This window comes from Hemicordylus capensis, chromosome 2, assembly GCF_027244095.1.
Source record: "Hemicordylus capensis ecotype Gifberg chromosome 2, rHemCap1.1.pri, whole genome shotgun sequence".
Taxonomy (NCBI): Eukaryota; Metazoa; Chordata; class Lepidosauria; order Squamata; family Cordylidae; genus Hemicordylus; species Hemicordylus capensis.
The window spans coordinates 28,863,748-28,881,379 of record NC_069658.1 but is presented as its reverse complement, the minus strand read 5'-3'; the positions used below and the strand labels follow the sequence as shown (position 1 = coordinate 28,881,379).

Below are 17,632 nucleotides of genomic sequence, written 5' to 3'. Positions count from 1 at the left end.
GCAGGAGAGAGGGCATGCACATACCTCTTGCCTGTGGGCTCCTCAGAGGCATCTGGTGGGCCACTGTGTGAAACGGGATGCTGGACTAGATGAGCCTTGTGCCTGATCCAGCAGGGCTGTTCTTATGTTAAAAGAATGCAGAGATCCAGTGGATGGATTGTTGGACAATCTGGATTAACTAGTAGCATACTGGATTATCTGATAGCAGTGAAGGGATTAACATGGTCGTAACCTACCATCACTCTCCAGTAAATGCACATATAGAAATGTAATGAGCAGACCAAGGAAGATGTGAGACGTCAGAGGCAGATTTAGTTGTAGCAGTTCTAACTTGCAGGCAGCGTTATGGATTGTTGGACAACAGGACCCGCTAGCAAAATGTTGACAGCTAAGACTTTCCTGGCTCAGGAAGTGTAAAAGCCACATTAGTCAATCTGAGGACTGATCTGGAGCCACACCGGGCATGATCGATCTTCTCCCACATGGGAGAGAAGTGGTGGAAGTGTGCTGTGATTTCCCACATCATTTATGCTGGCTGCCTCTCAGGCTGCCACTGGATCCAGGTTCTAGTCTGGAAGGACAGCTCCTGCCTCACTGTGAGCGGCTTCACACAATCACCAGGAAGTCTGGTTCCTAAGAATCTTCTGATTCCCAGAGAGTGCATGCTCCCAGCCAGCATATCCTCCAAACCTGCCAACCACCAGTTCCTGAGGCCCACCCCCCACCCCAGTGACAGTAGAGTCACTTTCTACTGACTCTATATTTAAGAAAGGTATTGTTTAGATTTCATTTTTTGTAAGTTTTTCCATCCATATAGAAAATATGTCTGCTTGATATGAAGAGTGAGTTGCATTTTCCCCATACATTTTTCTGATTGTGCAAACCCCCAAAGGGCTTAATTTTTATTACAACTTGAAACTTATAGTTTTTATCAACCATTAACCTAACAGTTTTACAGCTACATCTTTTTGTTCTCCAGATATTTTTAGTAGCATTTATGCCGTGCAATAGTGCTACACTTTCTTTTTTTAAAGGAGGCATTTAATGCCTGTGTTTAACTGTTCATTGTTGTCGTTTTTGTTCAAAAAGTATTGCAAAATAATGTGCTCCCCTGTTGTTCATTTTATGTTTATGAAGTAGCAGTGGGTTAAAAAAGTGTAAAAACCTGCACAATTCTGTGAAAATCTTATTTTTAAAAATTTGAAAGTCCACATTAAATGCATTGCATATTATTATGAAACGATATCATTATTCATGTTGGGTTTTTATTTCAAGTAAGCATTGTTTGTGGAATGCTAATATGGGACTATAAATCTCTCTCTTTATTTATACAAGAGTTACAGGCAATAGTTGTGTGAGATGACTTCATAATTTTAATGAGGGTACAGTAGCACATTTCTGTTGCCAAGTTTTGAAGGTTATTGCCACACTTCTGTTGGCCATTGTGCCATTCAGAAAGGCAAGGGAGGTTATAAATTAATAAATAGAATGAAACTTACATGGTTGCTCATTATTTCCCCCTTATATGTAGTCCCTCCTCCAGGGATAATTACCCAGATTCAACTATATCTTCTGGGTGGGAGCTCCAGTATGCATAAGTTCCCTTGCTCACCAGGGTTTTTTGATTTACTTTAATGAGGAGACAGCTCCACATAAGCTACCCCTTCTGTTGAAATCAGTCTTGTTGCACAGGGATTCTGAGAGAATATCAAAGCAATGTTCAGTGTGCATCTTGTTCTAGCTAAGAGGCCACTTGCTAACTCCTGTCCTAGCCCCAGTCAATGTAATTGCGAAAGTATGTGTGCCTGACCCATAGTGCTAGAGAGCACCGTTGTGAACCAATTGCTTATTTGTTTGGTTCTCCACCCACAGGGACTTCAGGGCATGCTCCAAATAAGATGTGCTCACGCACCAGCTGAGCACCAGAGAGCACTGCTTGGAGAATTAAAATTTATCCTGTAGCTCAGGGAGCATGAGAACAAGGAAGGCTTTCTGTGGCAAAGTGTGAGAAGCTCAAGTATGTTTAATTTCAAAGGGTGCATTATTTTGGGTTCGGGGGTGACTCTAGAACAACCAGTTTGGGTGAGCAAAGAATGTTACTAGGGGAGCGAGGATTTCATGGCATTTTAAATACTTCTAGAGGTAGCAAGAGTAATGTTAGTTTATTCACTGTATTGGTTAAGCTTGCTTGACATTTTCAAACTTACTCCAAGAATGGGCCAGTTTCTTTTTAGAAAATGTTGTCTTTTTGGTTTGGGCCAGCCCTTCCAGTCTGCTTTCCAGTCTAGTTTCTGCTTTTCCTGTCCAAGACCATCTGTTAGGAAAGACTGGGGTGGGGAGAGAGGTCAGTACCAGGCCAGCTGAAATCTGCAGGGAGATGACCCTACACCCCCCTGCATACATGGTCTCACCCAGTGAAGTTCCTGGCCAGGAAGGTAGTGCAAGGGTTGGCCTGGCTCCTGGGAGGCTAGAGGAGTCCCTTACCTACCTGGTTGCATTGGCTTCTGCTGCTGCTTCTGGGGTAGAGAAGTGAATGAATGAGGCATCTTTAAACAATGGAAGTCTTTACAAATAATTAATCCAAGCTATGGGATCATAATATACTGTGACTGTATTGTCTGACACTTTGCTGAACAGTTCCAGTCTGGTAGATGGGAGAGTGGGAAATTTTGGGGGGGAAGCACCCACTACCCCTTGCTACCCCTTGGAGTCATTCATGGTTGGATTTCAGACATGTCTCTTATTTATAATCAAAAATGTATGGAGCCAGTGAGCTTTTCTAGAAGCCAGATAGGACATACTAATCTCTGCAGCAGCCTAGATGGCAGGCCTAAAATATTCATCACCAGGGGCTGCTAGGTCTTTGGTGCTTTGCATATCTGCTTATAACCTGCCCAAGAAGCCAGGCCCAGCTCTGATTCCATACAGCAAGAAACTTAAAATGAACTATACTTGCTTTGCCCTTCATGCTTTATGGAACAGCGGGAATACAAAGGCTCTTCTCTGTGGCCTTCAGGCATGGGAGAGTCCTTTCTGTTGTAGCACCCAGGCACTGGATCTCCCAGAAAACCCAGTTAGCCCCCTCTGTAATCATGATCTGAAATCGGATAAAAACTGCATTGTTCAGGCAGGCCTATGGCTGCTAGGCCTTTCCTCATCTGTTTATTCTCAGCCTTGTCTTAAAATCTAATCTAATCTGCTATCCCAACTTGTCATTCGTGTATTTTGTGTATTTTAAATTGGGTAGTAATATCTGTCTTGGACATTTTTGGAAACCAAACTGGGAGGCAGGGTATAAATATTTCAGATAAATAACATGGATTATTATTTGTAAAAAGGTTGCATGTATATCTAGTGAGAACCATCCTGGTCCCTTGGTAAATTGGCTAAAACACCAAAATTTAACACATCCATAAGCCTAGTAAGAATGTATTATTGTTTTAACTACTTTGCAGGTACCGGGAAGCTGTTCACAAATGGGATGAAGCACTTCAGTTATCTCCGGAAGATGCTACTCTCTATGAGATGAAATCACAGGTAACACATGATAGTGCCTTAGCTGCTTAAAAATATGATAATATATATTTGTAGTCGCTACAGGCAAATAAAAAAGTTATGGATAGGTTTTATAGAACTTAAGCAGGTAAGGAAATTTAACTATGCTTTGGGGTGATAACTAAGTTGTCAAGCCCTAACTAGCCATCGCTTCACCACCAGCGGTCATTGCGCCTGGAGATGAGTACTGAGCAGGAGATAGACAAGCAGCTTGACATCATGGTTTGTTGGATATTTGGAAGCTCTGCCATGGTTTAGATCCTAAATCTGTGATAAAGCAAACCACAACATAGTGTGAGGTTTTAACAGACCTACAGGATGGTAGGGATGTGCAGACCGGTTTGGGGGTTCGGTTTGGGGTCGAAACTCATCCACCCGGTTCCGTCTGGACCGGAACTGAACCCCTGGACAAGTCCACAAATTATTTTTATTTATTTATTTATTTATTTATTTATTTTAAAAAATTCCTTCAGCCCCTTTGGGGAGCTTCCTGTAGACTGCAGTGGGGGGTGGGGTCCACCAAGGTTCTCCCTCACCCTGCTGGCCTCTCACATCGCCGCCACGGCCTGAATTTAATAAGTTTACTGGCCCATTCGGGCCTCCGTAAATCAGCATTGTGGCCATTTTGGAGGCTGCCGCACATGCGCGAATGGCCTCTGTGAGGCATGGCATGGCCCAGGACCTCACAGAGACCATTTGTGCATGCGCTGCAGCCATTTTTAAAAAATTAAAAAATGGCCACCAGAAAAAATGGGGGGGGGGTTCGGAGGGGTACCGATCATGGTTTGTTGGCATATTTGGAAGCTCTGCCATGGATTGGGTCCTTAACCCGTGATAAATCAAACCACAACATAGTGTGAGGTTTTAACAGAGCTACAGGATGGGGCTGTAGCTCAGTGGTGGAGCATCTGCTTTGCATGCAGAAGGCCCTGGGTTCAGTCTCTGGCATCTCCAGGCAAGACTGAGAGAGATAAATTCATGGAGGACAGTTCTATCAGTGGCTGCTAGTCATGCTGCTACATGGTTTATCCCTATGCTTTTTATTGCAGCTGTAGTAAAATCATTTTATGCTAGTAGTGAAATGTAGTCCAGAGTCTACTGTGTCTCTTATTCCAGCCATAGCTCGATTTTTAGTGCAGTCTTATGCCTATATTTTATATTTTAAATCATTTCATGCTAGTAATGTATTTTAGTGTCTTTTATATTTCTTATTGTATATTTTAAATCATCTTACGATAGTAGTGTGTTTTAGAGTGTAAAATCTATTGCTACTTAGGTTTTGAAATTTACTTTATGCTGGTCTGTGACCGTAATAAAGATTGATTGATTGATTGATTGATTGGCTACTAGTGTGAGGGCTATAGGCCACCTCCAGCCTCAGAGGCAAGCCTCCTCTAAATACCAGTTGCAGGGGAGCAGTAGCAGGAGAGAGGGCATGCCCTCACCTCTTGCCTGTGGGCTTCCCAGAGGCATCTGGTGGGCCACTGTGTGAAACTGGATGCTGGACTAGATAGGCCTTGGACCTGATCCAGCAGGGCTGCTCTTATGTTCTTATAGACTCTTACCTGAAACCTTAGGGAGCTGTTACCAGTCAGTGTACACTGAACTAGGTGAAGCAATGGTCTGACTTGCTTACAAGTCAGCTTTCTGTGTACTTGCAAATAACTAGGAGTTGGGGTAAACCCATGTGCAGTTTACCCAGAGATCTGGGGAAACACAGTGAATCCAGGTAGTAAAAAAAATGTAGATAATTGAAGTTCAGAGAAGGATAGGTTTCTATTCTACAAGTTTTTAGATCTGTTGTGACGAATGGCAGGGTACCAATGAGGAACCAGAAAGGATGACCCTACCGTTTGTAGAAGATATAACTGCAGGTACACTGGTGTTACCCACATAAAATACATACACAAAATACATGGACTATGTTCCTGTGTCTTTAAACACCTACATATGTTCTCCTTGGAATCCTTGATGCATTTACATGAGAAAATGCCACTTTAATGCTGGTGTATCCTCAGCAATTGTGTCTGCTGCATAAAGTATGAAAGCGTGCTCTTCAGTCTTGTTCATGTTTACTTGAAAGTATGTCTCACTCTATTAAGTAGGGCTTACTCCTTACAGTTTAGGATTGTAGCCTAAGATGTCTCTTCATTTGAAAGGTGAGGGTTAAAGAAGTTCTGGCGATAGCTCAAGAGCTTTTTTTCTCTTTCAAATTAATGTTCCTCTGTGCTTCTCAGTGCTCTTAAAAGCAAATATGAGGACAAAGCTGGAACAAAAATGGCTATGTGATATTGCATGCCAATTTATAATACTTAAAACGAATTAGTATAAGAATATCCCTTTTGCAGTATCTAAAGTGCTTTTACGATGACTTTATGTGGCTATAAAAATTCTGGTTCATCTCATGCATTTCATTTTTAAAGAAATGTAATCTTTTTTACAATCAGAATAGTGTGTGATAATAATGACAATAAAATAAAGAAGTTCATCCCTATGAAGTTTTGATAGGTGCCTAGAGAACTTGATAATGAACCTATTTTCATTATCAGAGCTAAGTGTGTTCCTGCCATAAGGAAGAATGCATCTGAACTTGCACAGAATATGAATATGACAAATATTTATATACTGCTTTTCAACAGAAGCCCCCAAAGTGGTTTACACAGATATAATCAATCAATCAATCAATCAATCAATCAATCAGATAAATAAATAAATAAATAAATAAATAAATAAATAAATAAATAAATAATGGCTCCCTGTCCCCAAAGGGCTCACAGTCTAAAAAGGAAATGTAAGATAGACACTAGCAATAGCCACTGGAGGGATGCTGTGCTGGGGATTGATTTACCTCTTTTTGTGTCTGCATAGTGTTTATCACATGCAGAGAAAAAAATCCTCATTATTTCATTTTATTTTACTTAATTTGTTACATGCATGTTCTTTCTTTTCTCCAAGTGGCTGAGTTTGACTTACCTGAGGTTCTTAAGTGGTCTCCCTTCTATTTGTGTAATGTGCACCAGACTTCCTTAGCTTCAGGAACTGGACTGTGTTCTATGCCTTCACTTCAGATCATACTCTTCCCAGTTATTCACAGAGTGGATTTCCCTAATCTTTGGATAATTGCATCTCTCTGCAGAGTCGAGAAAGGAGGCACTAGTAACACGGGTCTCTCCTCCTTGCCCTCCACCCATTATGCATAAGCCTAGGGTTTAAAAAAGGATTTAGCTGCTATATGCTAACTTTTCAGTTCAAGAGCATTTAATTTGTCAGCAACAAAACAGTGTCTTGAAAAGTGTACACCTAATACTGAGCTGAGTCACAATTTCCCCTCTGCGGCCTACTATGAGCTGAAAGCACCCTCTTCAGTCCAGAACCTCTTTTTAGGAATCTGATATGAGGTCTGCTGCCTAGTAGGAGTGCACATGCTGTTTTCCTTTACTTATGTTCTACTTGTATGTTTGTAAATAAAGCAAATATTATTAAAAACACTCTGAGTCTCCAGAGCTCTCCTTCAAAGCAAACCAAACTTGTGTGATGCTATTCTTGGAACTTCTCACTGCTGCAGTGGGGAGTGTGTGGAAGTATTTTAATGCCTTTTTCCACAGATGTGGCTGCTTTTCATTTTAATCTTACCAACTCTTCTGGAGATCTGATCTCTGTCGTGTATATCCTAGTCACATCTAGATTAGATCTCTGCAATGCACTTTACATGGGCCTGCCTCTGAAAGACAGTTTGGAAACTTCAGTTAGCTTAAAATGCAACTGCCAACATGTTAACTGGGCTTGTAGGTCGGTTCGTATAACTCGGTGTTATGTCATCTTCATTGGTTTTCCATTTCTTTCTGGGTTCAGTTCCAGATCCTGGCTCTGATCTTTAAAACAGCCTAGGACTAGAGTGTCTCAAGAACTGTTTCCTCCCATAATTACCTGTCGAAGTATTGATGTCGACTTCAGAGACCTTGCTTTGTGTCCCTTTGCTGTCAGAAGTGTGGCAGATGGACACGAGAGTCAGGGCCTTCTCTTTTGTGGCCCCCAAGGTTATAGAACACCCTCCCAAGGGAAGTCCACCTAGCTCCACCTATTGGTAGGTAGTAAAAAACACTTCTCTTCCGGTGGCCTTTCTAGGTGCTGCATTTCAATAACTCTGTGCTGAGACTGCAATTTGTGTTAAATTTTTGAGTGGGTGTTGATGTGTTTTGAATTGTTTATCAATTTTTAGTTTAGTGTTACTACTGTTGCTGTGGTTTATACTTTTAGGTAATTTGTGTATTGTTTTTGAATAGAAAAAATAGATGTACTTGAAAATAAGTACATTTTTACCTCTGCTTCAAAGTGACTGAGTACTGTGAGTGCTTTTTGCTTTTAACATTTCTTTTGTGCATCCTTGTAAGGTAACTGATTGTAGCAACAAACTGTGAATGCAGAAACGCAACATAGTACCCTCTCCATTTCCCTTCTGCCTTAAATGTGCTATGCTGATCAGTTCATGAGGCAAAAAATGCCACTGTGTTGATGGCACTTGATTCTTTTTATTTTACAATGGTGCCATTGGTTAGCAAGGGCAGGAGTGAGGGCTGTTTGCCCTCTAGCAGTAGAGCAAAGCTTTTCCTACTAGCTGCCTCCTTGCAGGCATCTCCAAACAGGAACACAAGAGGTCCTCCATAGGCAGGTGTATTGCCCGTGACTCCGCCTTGCTTGCTGCTGGGAGTATCCTGTTCATGTGATCTGGCTCTCTGTTCTGTAACCCTTCTGTGAGGATCTGGTTTCAGGTCCGGATATATATATTTTTAATAAAATTAATAATTTCATTGTTTCTGTAATACGCAAGTATTGATCTTTGATGTAAGTAGCAAACTAGTTGATGATTAAGGTATATTTTTCTTGTTCTAGTAACGTAATGCTGTCTGGGGAGAGCATACCTGGCTTCAGTTACTCATATACGGGTGGTTGCGTCCAGACTGGACTCTTGTGGTGTTCTCTGTGGCAGGCTGCCTTCAGAGAAACCTTGGAATCTTCAATCTGATGCAAATGGTGGCTGCCAACATGCTAGTGAGGAGCCTGTCATCCCTATTTTGTTCCAGTTACACTGGCTGCCAATTCACTTTCGGGCTCCATTGAAAGTAGTGGTTTCGGTTCTTAAAACTCTAATCCAGGGTCGTCAAACTGCGATCCTCCAGCTGTCGTTGGCCTACACCTGCCATCATCCCAGCCACAGTGGCCAATAGCCAGGGATCATGGGAGTTGTAGGCCAACAGCTGCAAGAGGGCAACTTGACACCTCTGCTCTAAACAATTTGGGAACAGATTACATTTAAAGAGCGCCTTCTCCTTTATTTATTTGCTTTGATTTCTACAGTACCTTTCATAATATTTATCCCACGGTGGTTTACAGAAGTTAAAATACAACAATAAAATCCGTAGAAGTCCCATTAAAATGACATTAGAAACCATACAAACCATAAAAACACAGGCAGAGCAGCAAATATAAAATACAGGGAAGGATCAGCAGGCTACTGGAGAAGCCAGTAGCCGCCAAGGGCCAAAGGCCTCAACAAACAGCAAGGTCTTTAGTTGCTTTTTAAAGGAAGCTAAGGATGTTGGCAAAAGGACACCCACTGGGCCAGCATTCCAAAACCTGGGAGCAATGACAGAATGAGTTGAGCCTCCCTCAGTGTCAGCACATGGTGCAGAGCTGATGTTCACCTGAACCAGCCCACTAATGTGCTCAAGATTTGGTGGGTCATTTGATCAAATCTCCTTTTGGCTAGTCAAAAGCCCAACCCTACTATTGGTCCTTTAAAGCAAATGGGTGACAAAAAATAGCCACAAATGCACATCACACGGCATGGTGTTTCGTCACAGTTACAAATGCCACTTCTGTGTATAGGCAGGGTGTATGTGTGTTGCACAGGGACCAGTTTGCTGCCATCAATTGGCTTGGATCTAGAGGTCTGCTGGATTCGAGGCACGTGGCAGAGAACTGGTGATGGTTCTCGCAAAGGAAGAGAAACCGCCATGGTTAATCAGATGCGGTGAACTGCCCCTTCGGACCATCTTTGCACTGCTGCTTTCATCCTAAAGTGACACTCCTGATTATTTCCAAGTTTAGAATAGTCTTTGATATAGTTCTAGCCACTTCATTTGACAGCTGGTGCCGACACGGGGTTAGAATCTGCATCCTATGTCGGTAGATGGGCGATTTCACAGCCACCTCAAAGGAAGCCAGAAGACCACTTTTTGCTGGTCAAGCCAACACTTGACCTTCCTCAAGACCTATTGTTCTCTGGCCAGATTGCTCAGAGAAGCCTGTATTAACTTCTTGGCTCAGGCCTTTGCTCGGCCATAAACCTTCTGGCTGCCTCTGTGTCTGGACTACCTTGGCTCCTGCTCCATTTTTAAAAATCCTACCAGATGCTGTCATCCCAACCTACTTATTCATCCTGCTCATTACTGCTCACTTTAAAAATAATAATAATTACGGACCATTTTTAATGGTCGGCATATGTTCATTGTGTTTTCTTCCACTACAAACTTGTGAAACATGAACAGTAGCTGTTATGACTATTTTGCAGATAACAGACTGCAATGGAGAGAGAACCACTTGCCCAGGTCTAACCCAGGGGTGTCATACTGCAGCCCTCCAGCTGTTGTTGGCCTACAACTGCCATCATCCCCAGTCACAGTGGCCAGTATCCAAGGATGATGGGAGTTGTAAGCCAACATCTGCAAGAGGGCAACTTGATATCCCTGCTCTAAACTGTCTGGGAACAGATTACATTTAAAGAACTCCTGTGAGCAGCATCAGAAGGAGCTTGATCCCAGAAAATATACATCCAAGTGCAATTTGCTTTCTGCTAGACCAGGGATTCTCAACCTTGGGTCCCCAGATGTTGGTGGACTTCAACTCCCTTAATCCCCCATCACAATGGCCTTTGGCTGTTATGGAATCTTCAACCTGATGCAGATTATGATGGGGATTATGGGAGTTGGAGTCCACTAACATCTGGGGGCCCAAGGTTGAGAACCCCTGTGCTAGACCACACTAACATTGTCTGCATCCTCACATTACTGTTTTAATTGTGTCTCCAAGTACTGGACCCTCCTTTAGTGTGCTCGTAGAGCAGATGATGGCCCCAGGATCAGACCTTGTATTCTTAGGTGTCATCTAAGGTGTATTCTTCGTCTGCTAAGTGTATTCCTATCTAGTGGTCAAGGTTTTAACAACTGAATTCACCTATATAACTGCCATGGTGCAGATTTTTGTCATCCTACTATGAAGCCTGTATAAATAGCAGATGATTGAAATAGGAACATAGAAAGCTACCTTCTACCGAGTCAGACCATTGGTCCACCTAGCTCCAGGGCCACCGAAAGCTGGTTTGGGCCCTGGTGGAAAAAAATTTTTGGGGCCCCCAGCAAGGGTGGAGAGGCTAAAAATCTTTACATGGGATTTGTGTTGATGTACAAAACAAAAACAAAAAACAAATATGCCCTGCCTGGTATACAAATGACATATTTATATCAGTGGAGCTTTACAAGCTTTATGATTTGCAAATAAATCAAAAGATTCCAACATATTTTAGAACCAAGCCTTTAGATCTGTTATGATTTTGCTGTCTCCCAAAGATGCAAACCTCTCCCACAGATGATTTAGTTTTGAACTAGGTAGGACTTCTAGGAAAGTTAACTTTTTTTTTTAAACTGCACATCAGTCAAAGGCAGCTTTTCAAAACATCCGTTTCCAGATCCCTTCCGACATTTTGATACATCCCATCTGTCTGCTGTGTTTTCTGGAGTTCATCTGGTTTTCCCATCTTTGCTAACAGGTGGTTGGTCTTCCTCCCCCACTCCCCCCCACCTTTGTTTTTTGGGTTGTTGGGGTTTTTAAAACCATTTTGTGTGGTGGGAGGGGGAGAGATTTGTACCACTCACTGGTGGAAGTGAGTAGGAATCTCACCCTGCTCCACACCTCCATCCCTTAGAGGAGAAATCAGAACATGGGCAGTCAGGAACTACTGTAACTTCAAAAGCTGCTTCTCCGGCTGCCTTCCCTGCAGTGGAGCCAAGGTAGTTGGAGGGGCGGTTGCTAGGGATGTGAATCCATGCACATCCCTAGCAACCGCCCCTCCAACTGTTGTTGGACTACAACTCCCATCATCTCTGGCTATTGGCCACTGTGGCTGGGGATAATGAGAGGTGTTGTCCAACAGCTGGACGGCCAAAGTTGTGTAGCCCTTCATTAAGCAGAAGCAAACCTGAGCTTACCACCAAACGTACAGTCCACAGGGAACTGTAGTTAGTCATGGCTATCTGACCAATGTATCTTGGTGGCACAGGCATTAGAAAATGGACTTCATTTGGACTTCATGTACAAACAGAACGTGTCAATCAGCCTTGGTGGCATTTTTTAAAGTGGGCAGGCTGGGTGTGGCTCTGAATGTTCTAAAGAAGTAGCAAGAGAGGAAGTATGATACAGTTGCACTTCCTTCCTCTTTGAGCTTTTGGGGCAGGGTGGATGTGCAAGCTGTTCAGATCCTGAGCTTTTGTGCACTTTCTGAATGTTGCATTAGAGGTTGAGGAAAATGAAGTGCAAGGCAGTTGTGCTTCAACTTTTACTGCTTCTGTAGAACATCCCAAGCGCCACTCTGAGTTTGTCCACTTTAGAACCTGGACAATATAGCTACAGTCCAGAGAACCAACTGCAAACCCCACATGACCATCAGAGGCTCTGTCTTGCTCACACAGAATGTATTGTATCTGAGTTTCTGGTTATTTTATTCTACAAAAACAGTTCTAAAATCCTTTTTGCATTAAAAATGCACACAGAGGTGCACTTAGGTAATTTGGGAGCTTGGACCTAAAGGCCTTTGGAGCCTCCCCCCTTTTGCTGGAGCCCCCCCCCCCCCACACACACACCATGTCAAACATGATATTTTTAACATGTAGGTTCTTGAGGGTACAAACAGCAACTGAATTCACAAGAATGTCAGAAGACAAAACAGGTATATTCATGCAAATATTCATTAGCAAAAACATCTCAACACACAGCTTAACATATTCCCATCCCACATATTTCTTTCCCCACTCCCCACTCTGTCTCTAAAGCACCTGGCATAGGTCATAATCACACTTGGCTGCCCAGCGCAGTGCAGGCCAGTGACGACCACACCTCCCAGAACAGACTAAAGAGGATTTGGGGGCCCCCAGGGGGTGTGGAGGCCCTGGACTTTGGCCCCAAAGTCCAGGGGTAAGAGCACCACTGAGTGCACATGACAAACAGATAAACTGACATTTTTTGGGAAGATTTTAATACAGGACTTTTCAATGGAGTGTATACTTTTGTATACCAATCTTTCTCTAAATTAAAATCATGTGTCTGGTCTTTTCTGCATGACAGCCTGCATTGCTTTCCTATGAAAGGTCCCCTCTGGATGAGATGAACAAATAAAATGAACCTGATATGGAAATAACCCTGCATTGGGCTCTGTGTTCTTGTTTCTGTACACTATTAAAAAAAATTGTAATCCTCATTTTCCCCTGAGGACAAAAGTCAGCGACCTACCCTATCAAGAGGAGTGTGGGTCACTTCATTTGCATCAAGAGTATTTTGAAGCAATAGGACCAGCCTGAAAGGGTTAATTCTCTCAATCCCTGTGTGGTAGTATATAAAGTGTTATGCCTGTTCCTGAACATCATTTCCCACTGGCAAACATTAAGGTGGCTGGTGAAAGATGAAATACATTCTCAGTTTGTCAGAACCTGCACCTGTTTCATTGGAGATATAACCTGAAGGTAAAGGTGAAAAATTAGTGGAGGTTTTGTTGTTGCAGGCTGGTGGTTTCCTCCAGCTTTCATTGCAAAGTGATACTCTGCACAGGAGGGAGGTTCTGAGCTCATTGTTCTGGCCTGTATGATGTACAAACAAGACCTGGAAAGAGCTTCCCACATTACATTTTTGCAACCCAGTGTTATCCAGTAATTGTTCCCAATTGTTCCCATTTCCCAAAGAGTCATAGTCATTAGTAATTCAGAAAAAGACTGGTTCTTCTAAACTGCTCTGCACTCGTCTAACTTTTTCTTTTTTTTAAGATGCAAGCAAATGTTAAGTCTTCTCTGTGTGACAGTTTTTGTGTCACTTTTCTGGATGGACAAATAAAATTAACCTGCTGTGGAGGTGGCCAAGCATTTGGCAGGGTGCTCTTTTGTCATCTCTGAAGCTCCTCTGAAGTCATCAGAGCTTCCCAGAAGCAACATCTAATGGTTACTGGGCAGATCAGTGTTGTTGCATGAGACATCCATGTGCTGCAGTGAATAGTAAAAGTCCTTTGCACCCCTGTGCCCCAATAAGGACAAGACACGTGTAGTTGGATGAACTAGGGCCACTTTATTAATTTAGATCATACAAATCCTGCAGCGAGGCATGACAATTCAGAGTGTGGTTACCCCAACTAAGGGTCAGACTCATAAGAAGGACCCTGTCGCCCAACCCCGGGCGACAGACTGGGTGTTATTTCCTCCTGGAAGGAATCCGAACATCATAACGGCCATGGGGTTAAACCCCACTGAGGGGAGGTCAGGCAACCCCACCCACCCAGGCCGCAAAACTCTGAGTGTTGGGTGCCAGCCTGCCCCCAGGTAGGGACAGATCCCTGCCCAAGGGCTGCAAAACCTGCAAGGTCTGTTTCTTGGCTTGCCTACTATGACTGGTCCTCCAGTGAGACGCCAATTAATACACTTAAACTAGCCCGCACTCATCAGCAAGTGACCAATCAAAAGGTGACAACCCTAAATCAGTTTCAGTGAGAAGTAGGTGAAAAAAGGCCACACAAAGGCCAATCAGCTGTGACCAAAAAAATCCTACTTGACCCCAAATGGCGACTGGACTTACCTCACTGAAATGGGTGGGAGGGCGGGCTGCACAGTACAAGCAACTGAGAGGGAACTCCATGGAGCTGGCATCTTAAAACGCCACTCCTAGCATCTGAATGGCTTGCCCATGTCACGTGATGAACTCTAACATGGCAGCCTCCATGCTTGTCTCAAAGGTGCCAAGGGTACTACCCCCACACCCCGTAGTCGCATGAGAGCGGTGGGGAGAGGCCAAATATTCCTTATTGTAGAACTGAGCACATTGTTGAACTGAGGGAGTTGGCATGTATAGAATTTGGAGTAAGTGGTCTTCAGTGGTGTGGGGTTTCTGGAAAATTTTGCGGAGGGAATTCTGGAAAATTTCCATATGTAATGTTTTCCTCCTTTGCATAAAATCTGCATTATGTTGTTCTCAGAAAATGTTACTATGGATATTTTCCTAATGCCTTAAATGAATTGTGATCTGATTTGGCATGTTATTTGACCTGTTTATTTACATTTTTTTAAAAAAACTCATCATATTAATTTCCCTTGCTGTACCTTCAAATTCTCCTTTGGCTTTGGTAGCCTTGGGTTACCCCAAGGCAAAGGAGATCATAAAACAACACATTAAGGACATTGGCATTCAGAGGGACAACAGTATGGTCTCTTGCTGCCCAGAGGTCAGAAATTATAGTAAAGATTTTACAACGTGGCTACGTTTTGTTTAATAGCAATGAATATACTACAACAACATCTAATGACTAAAGTAGTGCAATAATATACTATGTCACTGTACATTCGTAAAACTATATTGTTGCATGGGTGTGACTTTATGTTCCTTCCTTCATGTTTCTGTACTGGTCAAAGACTGTAATAAAGCTTCTCTATCTAGTAAAGATCTCTCTCGGGCAAAATATTTGTACAGTCTTCTTGTTTCCAGTAAATCACTGGAAAGCTTTTCCTTTAAAGCTGACTTTAATGTATTATATCTGCCCTGTTGGAAGGGACACACCTTCAAATACCCCATACTGAACAGATCTTTCCTTGTCGATCGGGAGTGGTTGAAACTGTGGATCATGTATTATTATACTGTAAACTCTATATAGGTATCTGTCACCTTTTTATAACTTCAGTTTTAATCAAATTTCCAGGTAAATCAGACAGATTTTACATCACCTTTCTCCTCTCAGATTCTAATACTGGTATCACTTTTAATGTTGCAAATTTCTTCTCTAGGGTTTGCTTCATTAGGAAGCATCTCTGTAGGTCAAGTCTGTAACACAAATTCCTAAGAATCATGCTGGGTTTTTTAATCTGATGTATAATGAGTGAATGATTAAGGTAGTTTTATAGTAAGAACAAATAATCCTTATAACTCTGTGTTTTGTTGGTTGTTGCATTTGTTGCTGGTTTCTGGTCTTGGGCTGTTATAATAAACTTACTATCTCCAGAGCTGTTCCAGTAGCCAAACAGTAGCCAAGCAGTACTTTAACTGCAGTATTAATTGGAGTGCGGTGTAAATAAAAACATATAATATTGCACTGACATCCATTCATTGTTGCTAATGACTTTTATGAAACAGTGACCAATACCTGTACTAGTATTGCATATGTGCAGCACTGTGAATGCCAGATCACCACTATGCTGATATTTGAGCAGGGAGGGGGGCAATTTTTTCCAGTCTCCGCTCCTTTCTGAAACCCATCATGCATCACCAGAATATATTGTCGCCAGTTACTCTACCCCTGCTAACTGGGCAAAGAGGCACCTTTTAACGTGGTGATTCTCTTTTATTTAGCATGGGGAGAGTAACTGGCCCTATCCACCCCCAGCACAGCATCCCTCCAGTGACTGTTGCTGGTGTCTATCTTATGTTTCTTTTTAGATTGTGAGCCCTTTGGGGACAGGGATCCATCTTATTTATTTATTATTTCTCTGTGTAAACTGCCCTGAGCCATATTTGGAAGGGCGGTATAGAAATCGGATCAATAGATAGATAGACAGATAGAATAGAATAAAATAAAATAAAATATACCTGAGAGTCGCACAACCCTCAGCTACATATGTTGGTGACATATGATGGGCTTCAGAGGAGAGGAGAGATTCATAAAAATATTAGTTACAACTTTGAAATTGACAAACTTGCCTAATATTGCATTGACATCCATTCATTGTTACTAATGAATATTATGAAACAATGCCCACCTGCGTATAATTGATATATAACTGAAATCTAAAGTTATTGTTATGCATCCCGGAATACAGTCAGATCTCCTGCATTTCACTTCTGTCTCCATTGGTCCACTTACCCATGTGGCTTCCAGCGACATTTGCCATGCTGCAAAGGCCAACAGTATCTTCCATGTATTGATACCTTTTGTGCCTTCCTCCCAGGCTTCTTCCTTCTGTTCCTGAGCAGACTCCGAGAATCATTTGTTCACCCAAGATTTTAATTATATTATGTGAATTTGTTTTAAACTGGTCTTAAAGTTTTAATTGCTGTTTTAATTAAGTTGTATTTGTTGTAAGCAGCCCAGAGATGCAAGTTAGGGGCAGTATGCAAATATACTAAAGAAAGAAAGAAATTTCTGATGTAAGCCACATATGGAGCTGTCTGTTAATGATGGTTATTAGACTCCCTGTTGAGACTGGGGTGATGCAGTGTTTGATTTCTTATGTCTTACAGAACTGGCTAATAAAGTACATCTTCAAACTGGCTGCCAGGTTGCTCCTTTAGAAAACATTTAGGACGAGGAAACTGAATGTCTGACCGTGTCTGTGTGTGTATGTGTGCTTTTAGAAATCAATGCTATCACTTCTCTTGGAGGTCACTATAACGCATAACTGCCCACTGGTGTTATCTGTGTTGCACGCCATTTATTATTTATTTATTTATTTTGGCTATTGAACTCTTTGCAGACTTTGCCATATATTGGTTTGGTTTTTTTAAGGCTTGTTCTTTATTGTTTGTTTCTCCGATTAGGTCCTGCTATCTTTGCATGAAATGTTCCCTGCAGTGCATGCAGCAGAAATGGCTGTCCAGAGAGACCCCCATTCTTGGGAGGCCTGGCAGACCTTGGGTCGTGCCCAGCTTGGATTAGGCGAAATCACACTGGTAAGTGTAAAAAAGAAAAAAGACAGATAAGCGCTCACTCAAAACCACCTACAGCCATTATTGTGATATGTTAGCATACTGTCAAAAACAATTCCCTTTTTAAAAAAACAAA

General features: G+C 42.3%; 1 protein-coding gene across 2 annotated transcripts in view; it reads left to right on the top strand.

Moving 5' to 3' along the window:
• TTC33 (tetratricopeptide repeat domain 33) overlaps positions 1 to 17,632 on the top strand; it is a 69,571-nt gene that overhangs the window by 38,537 nt on the left and 13,402 nt on the right. For both annotated transcript variants that reach the window (XM_053299175.1, XM_053299174.1), the window contains exons 3-4: positions 3,456 to 3,537; positions 17,389 to 17,520. In XM_053299175.1, coding sequence (XP_053155150.1) covers positions 3,456 to 3,537; positions 17,389 to 17,520 — 214 coding nt within the window. The remainder of the gene's footprint in view (positions 1 to 3,455; positions 3,538 to 17,388; positions 17,521 to 17,632) is intronic.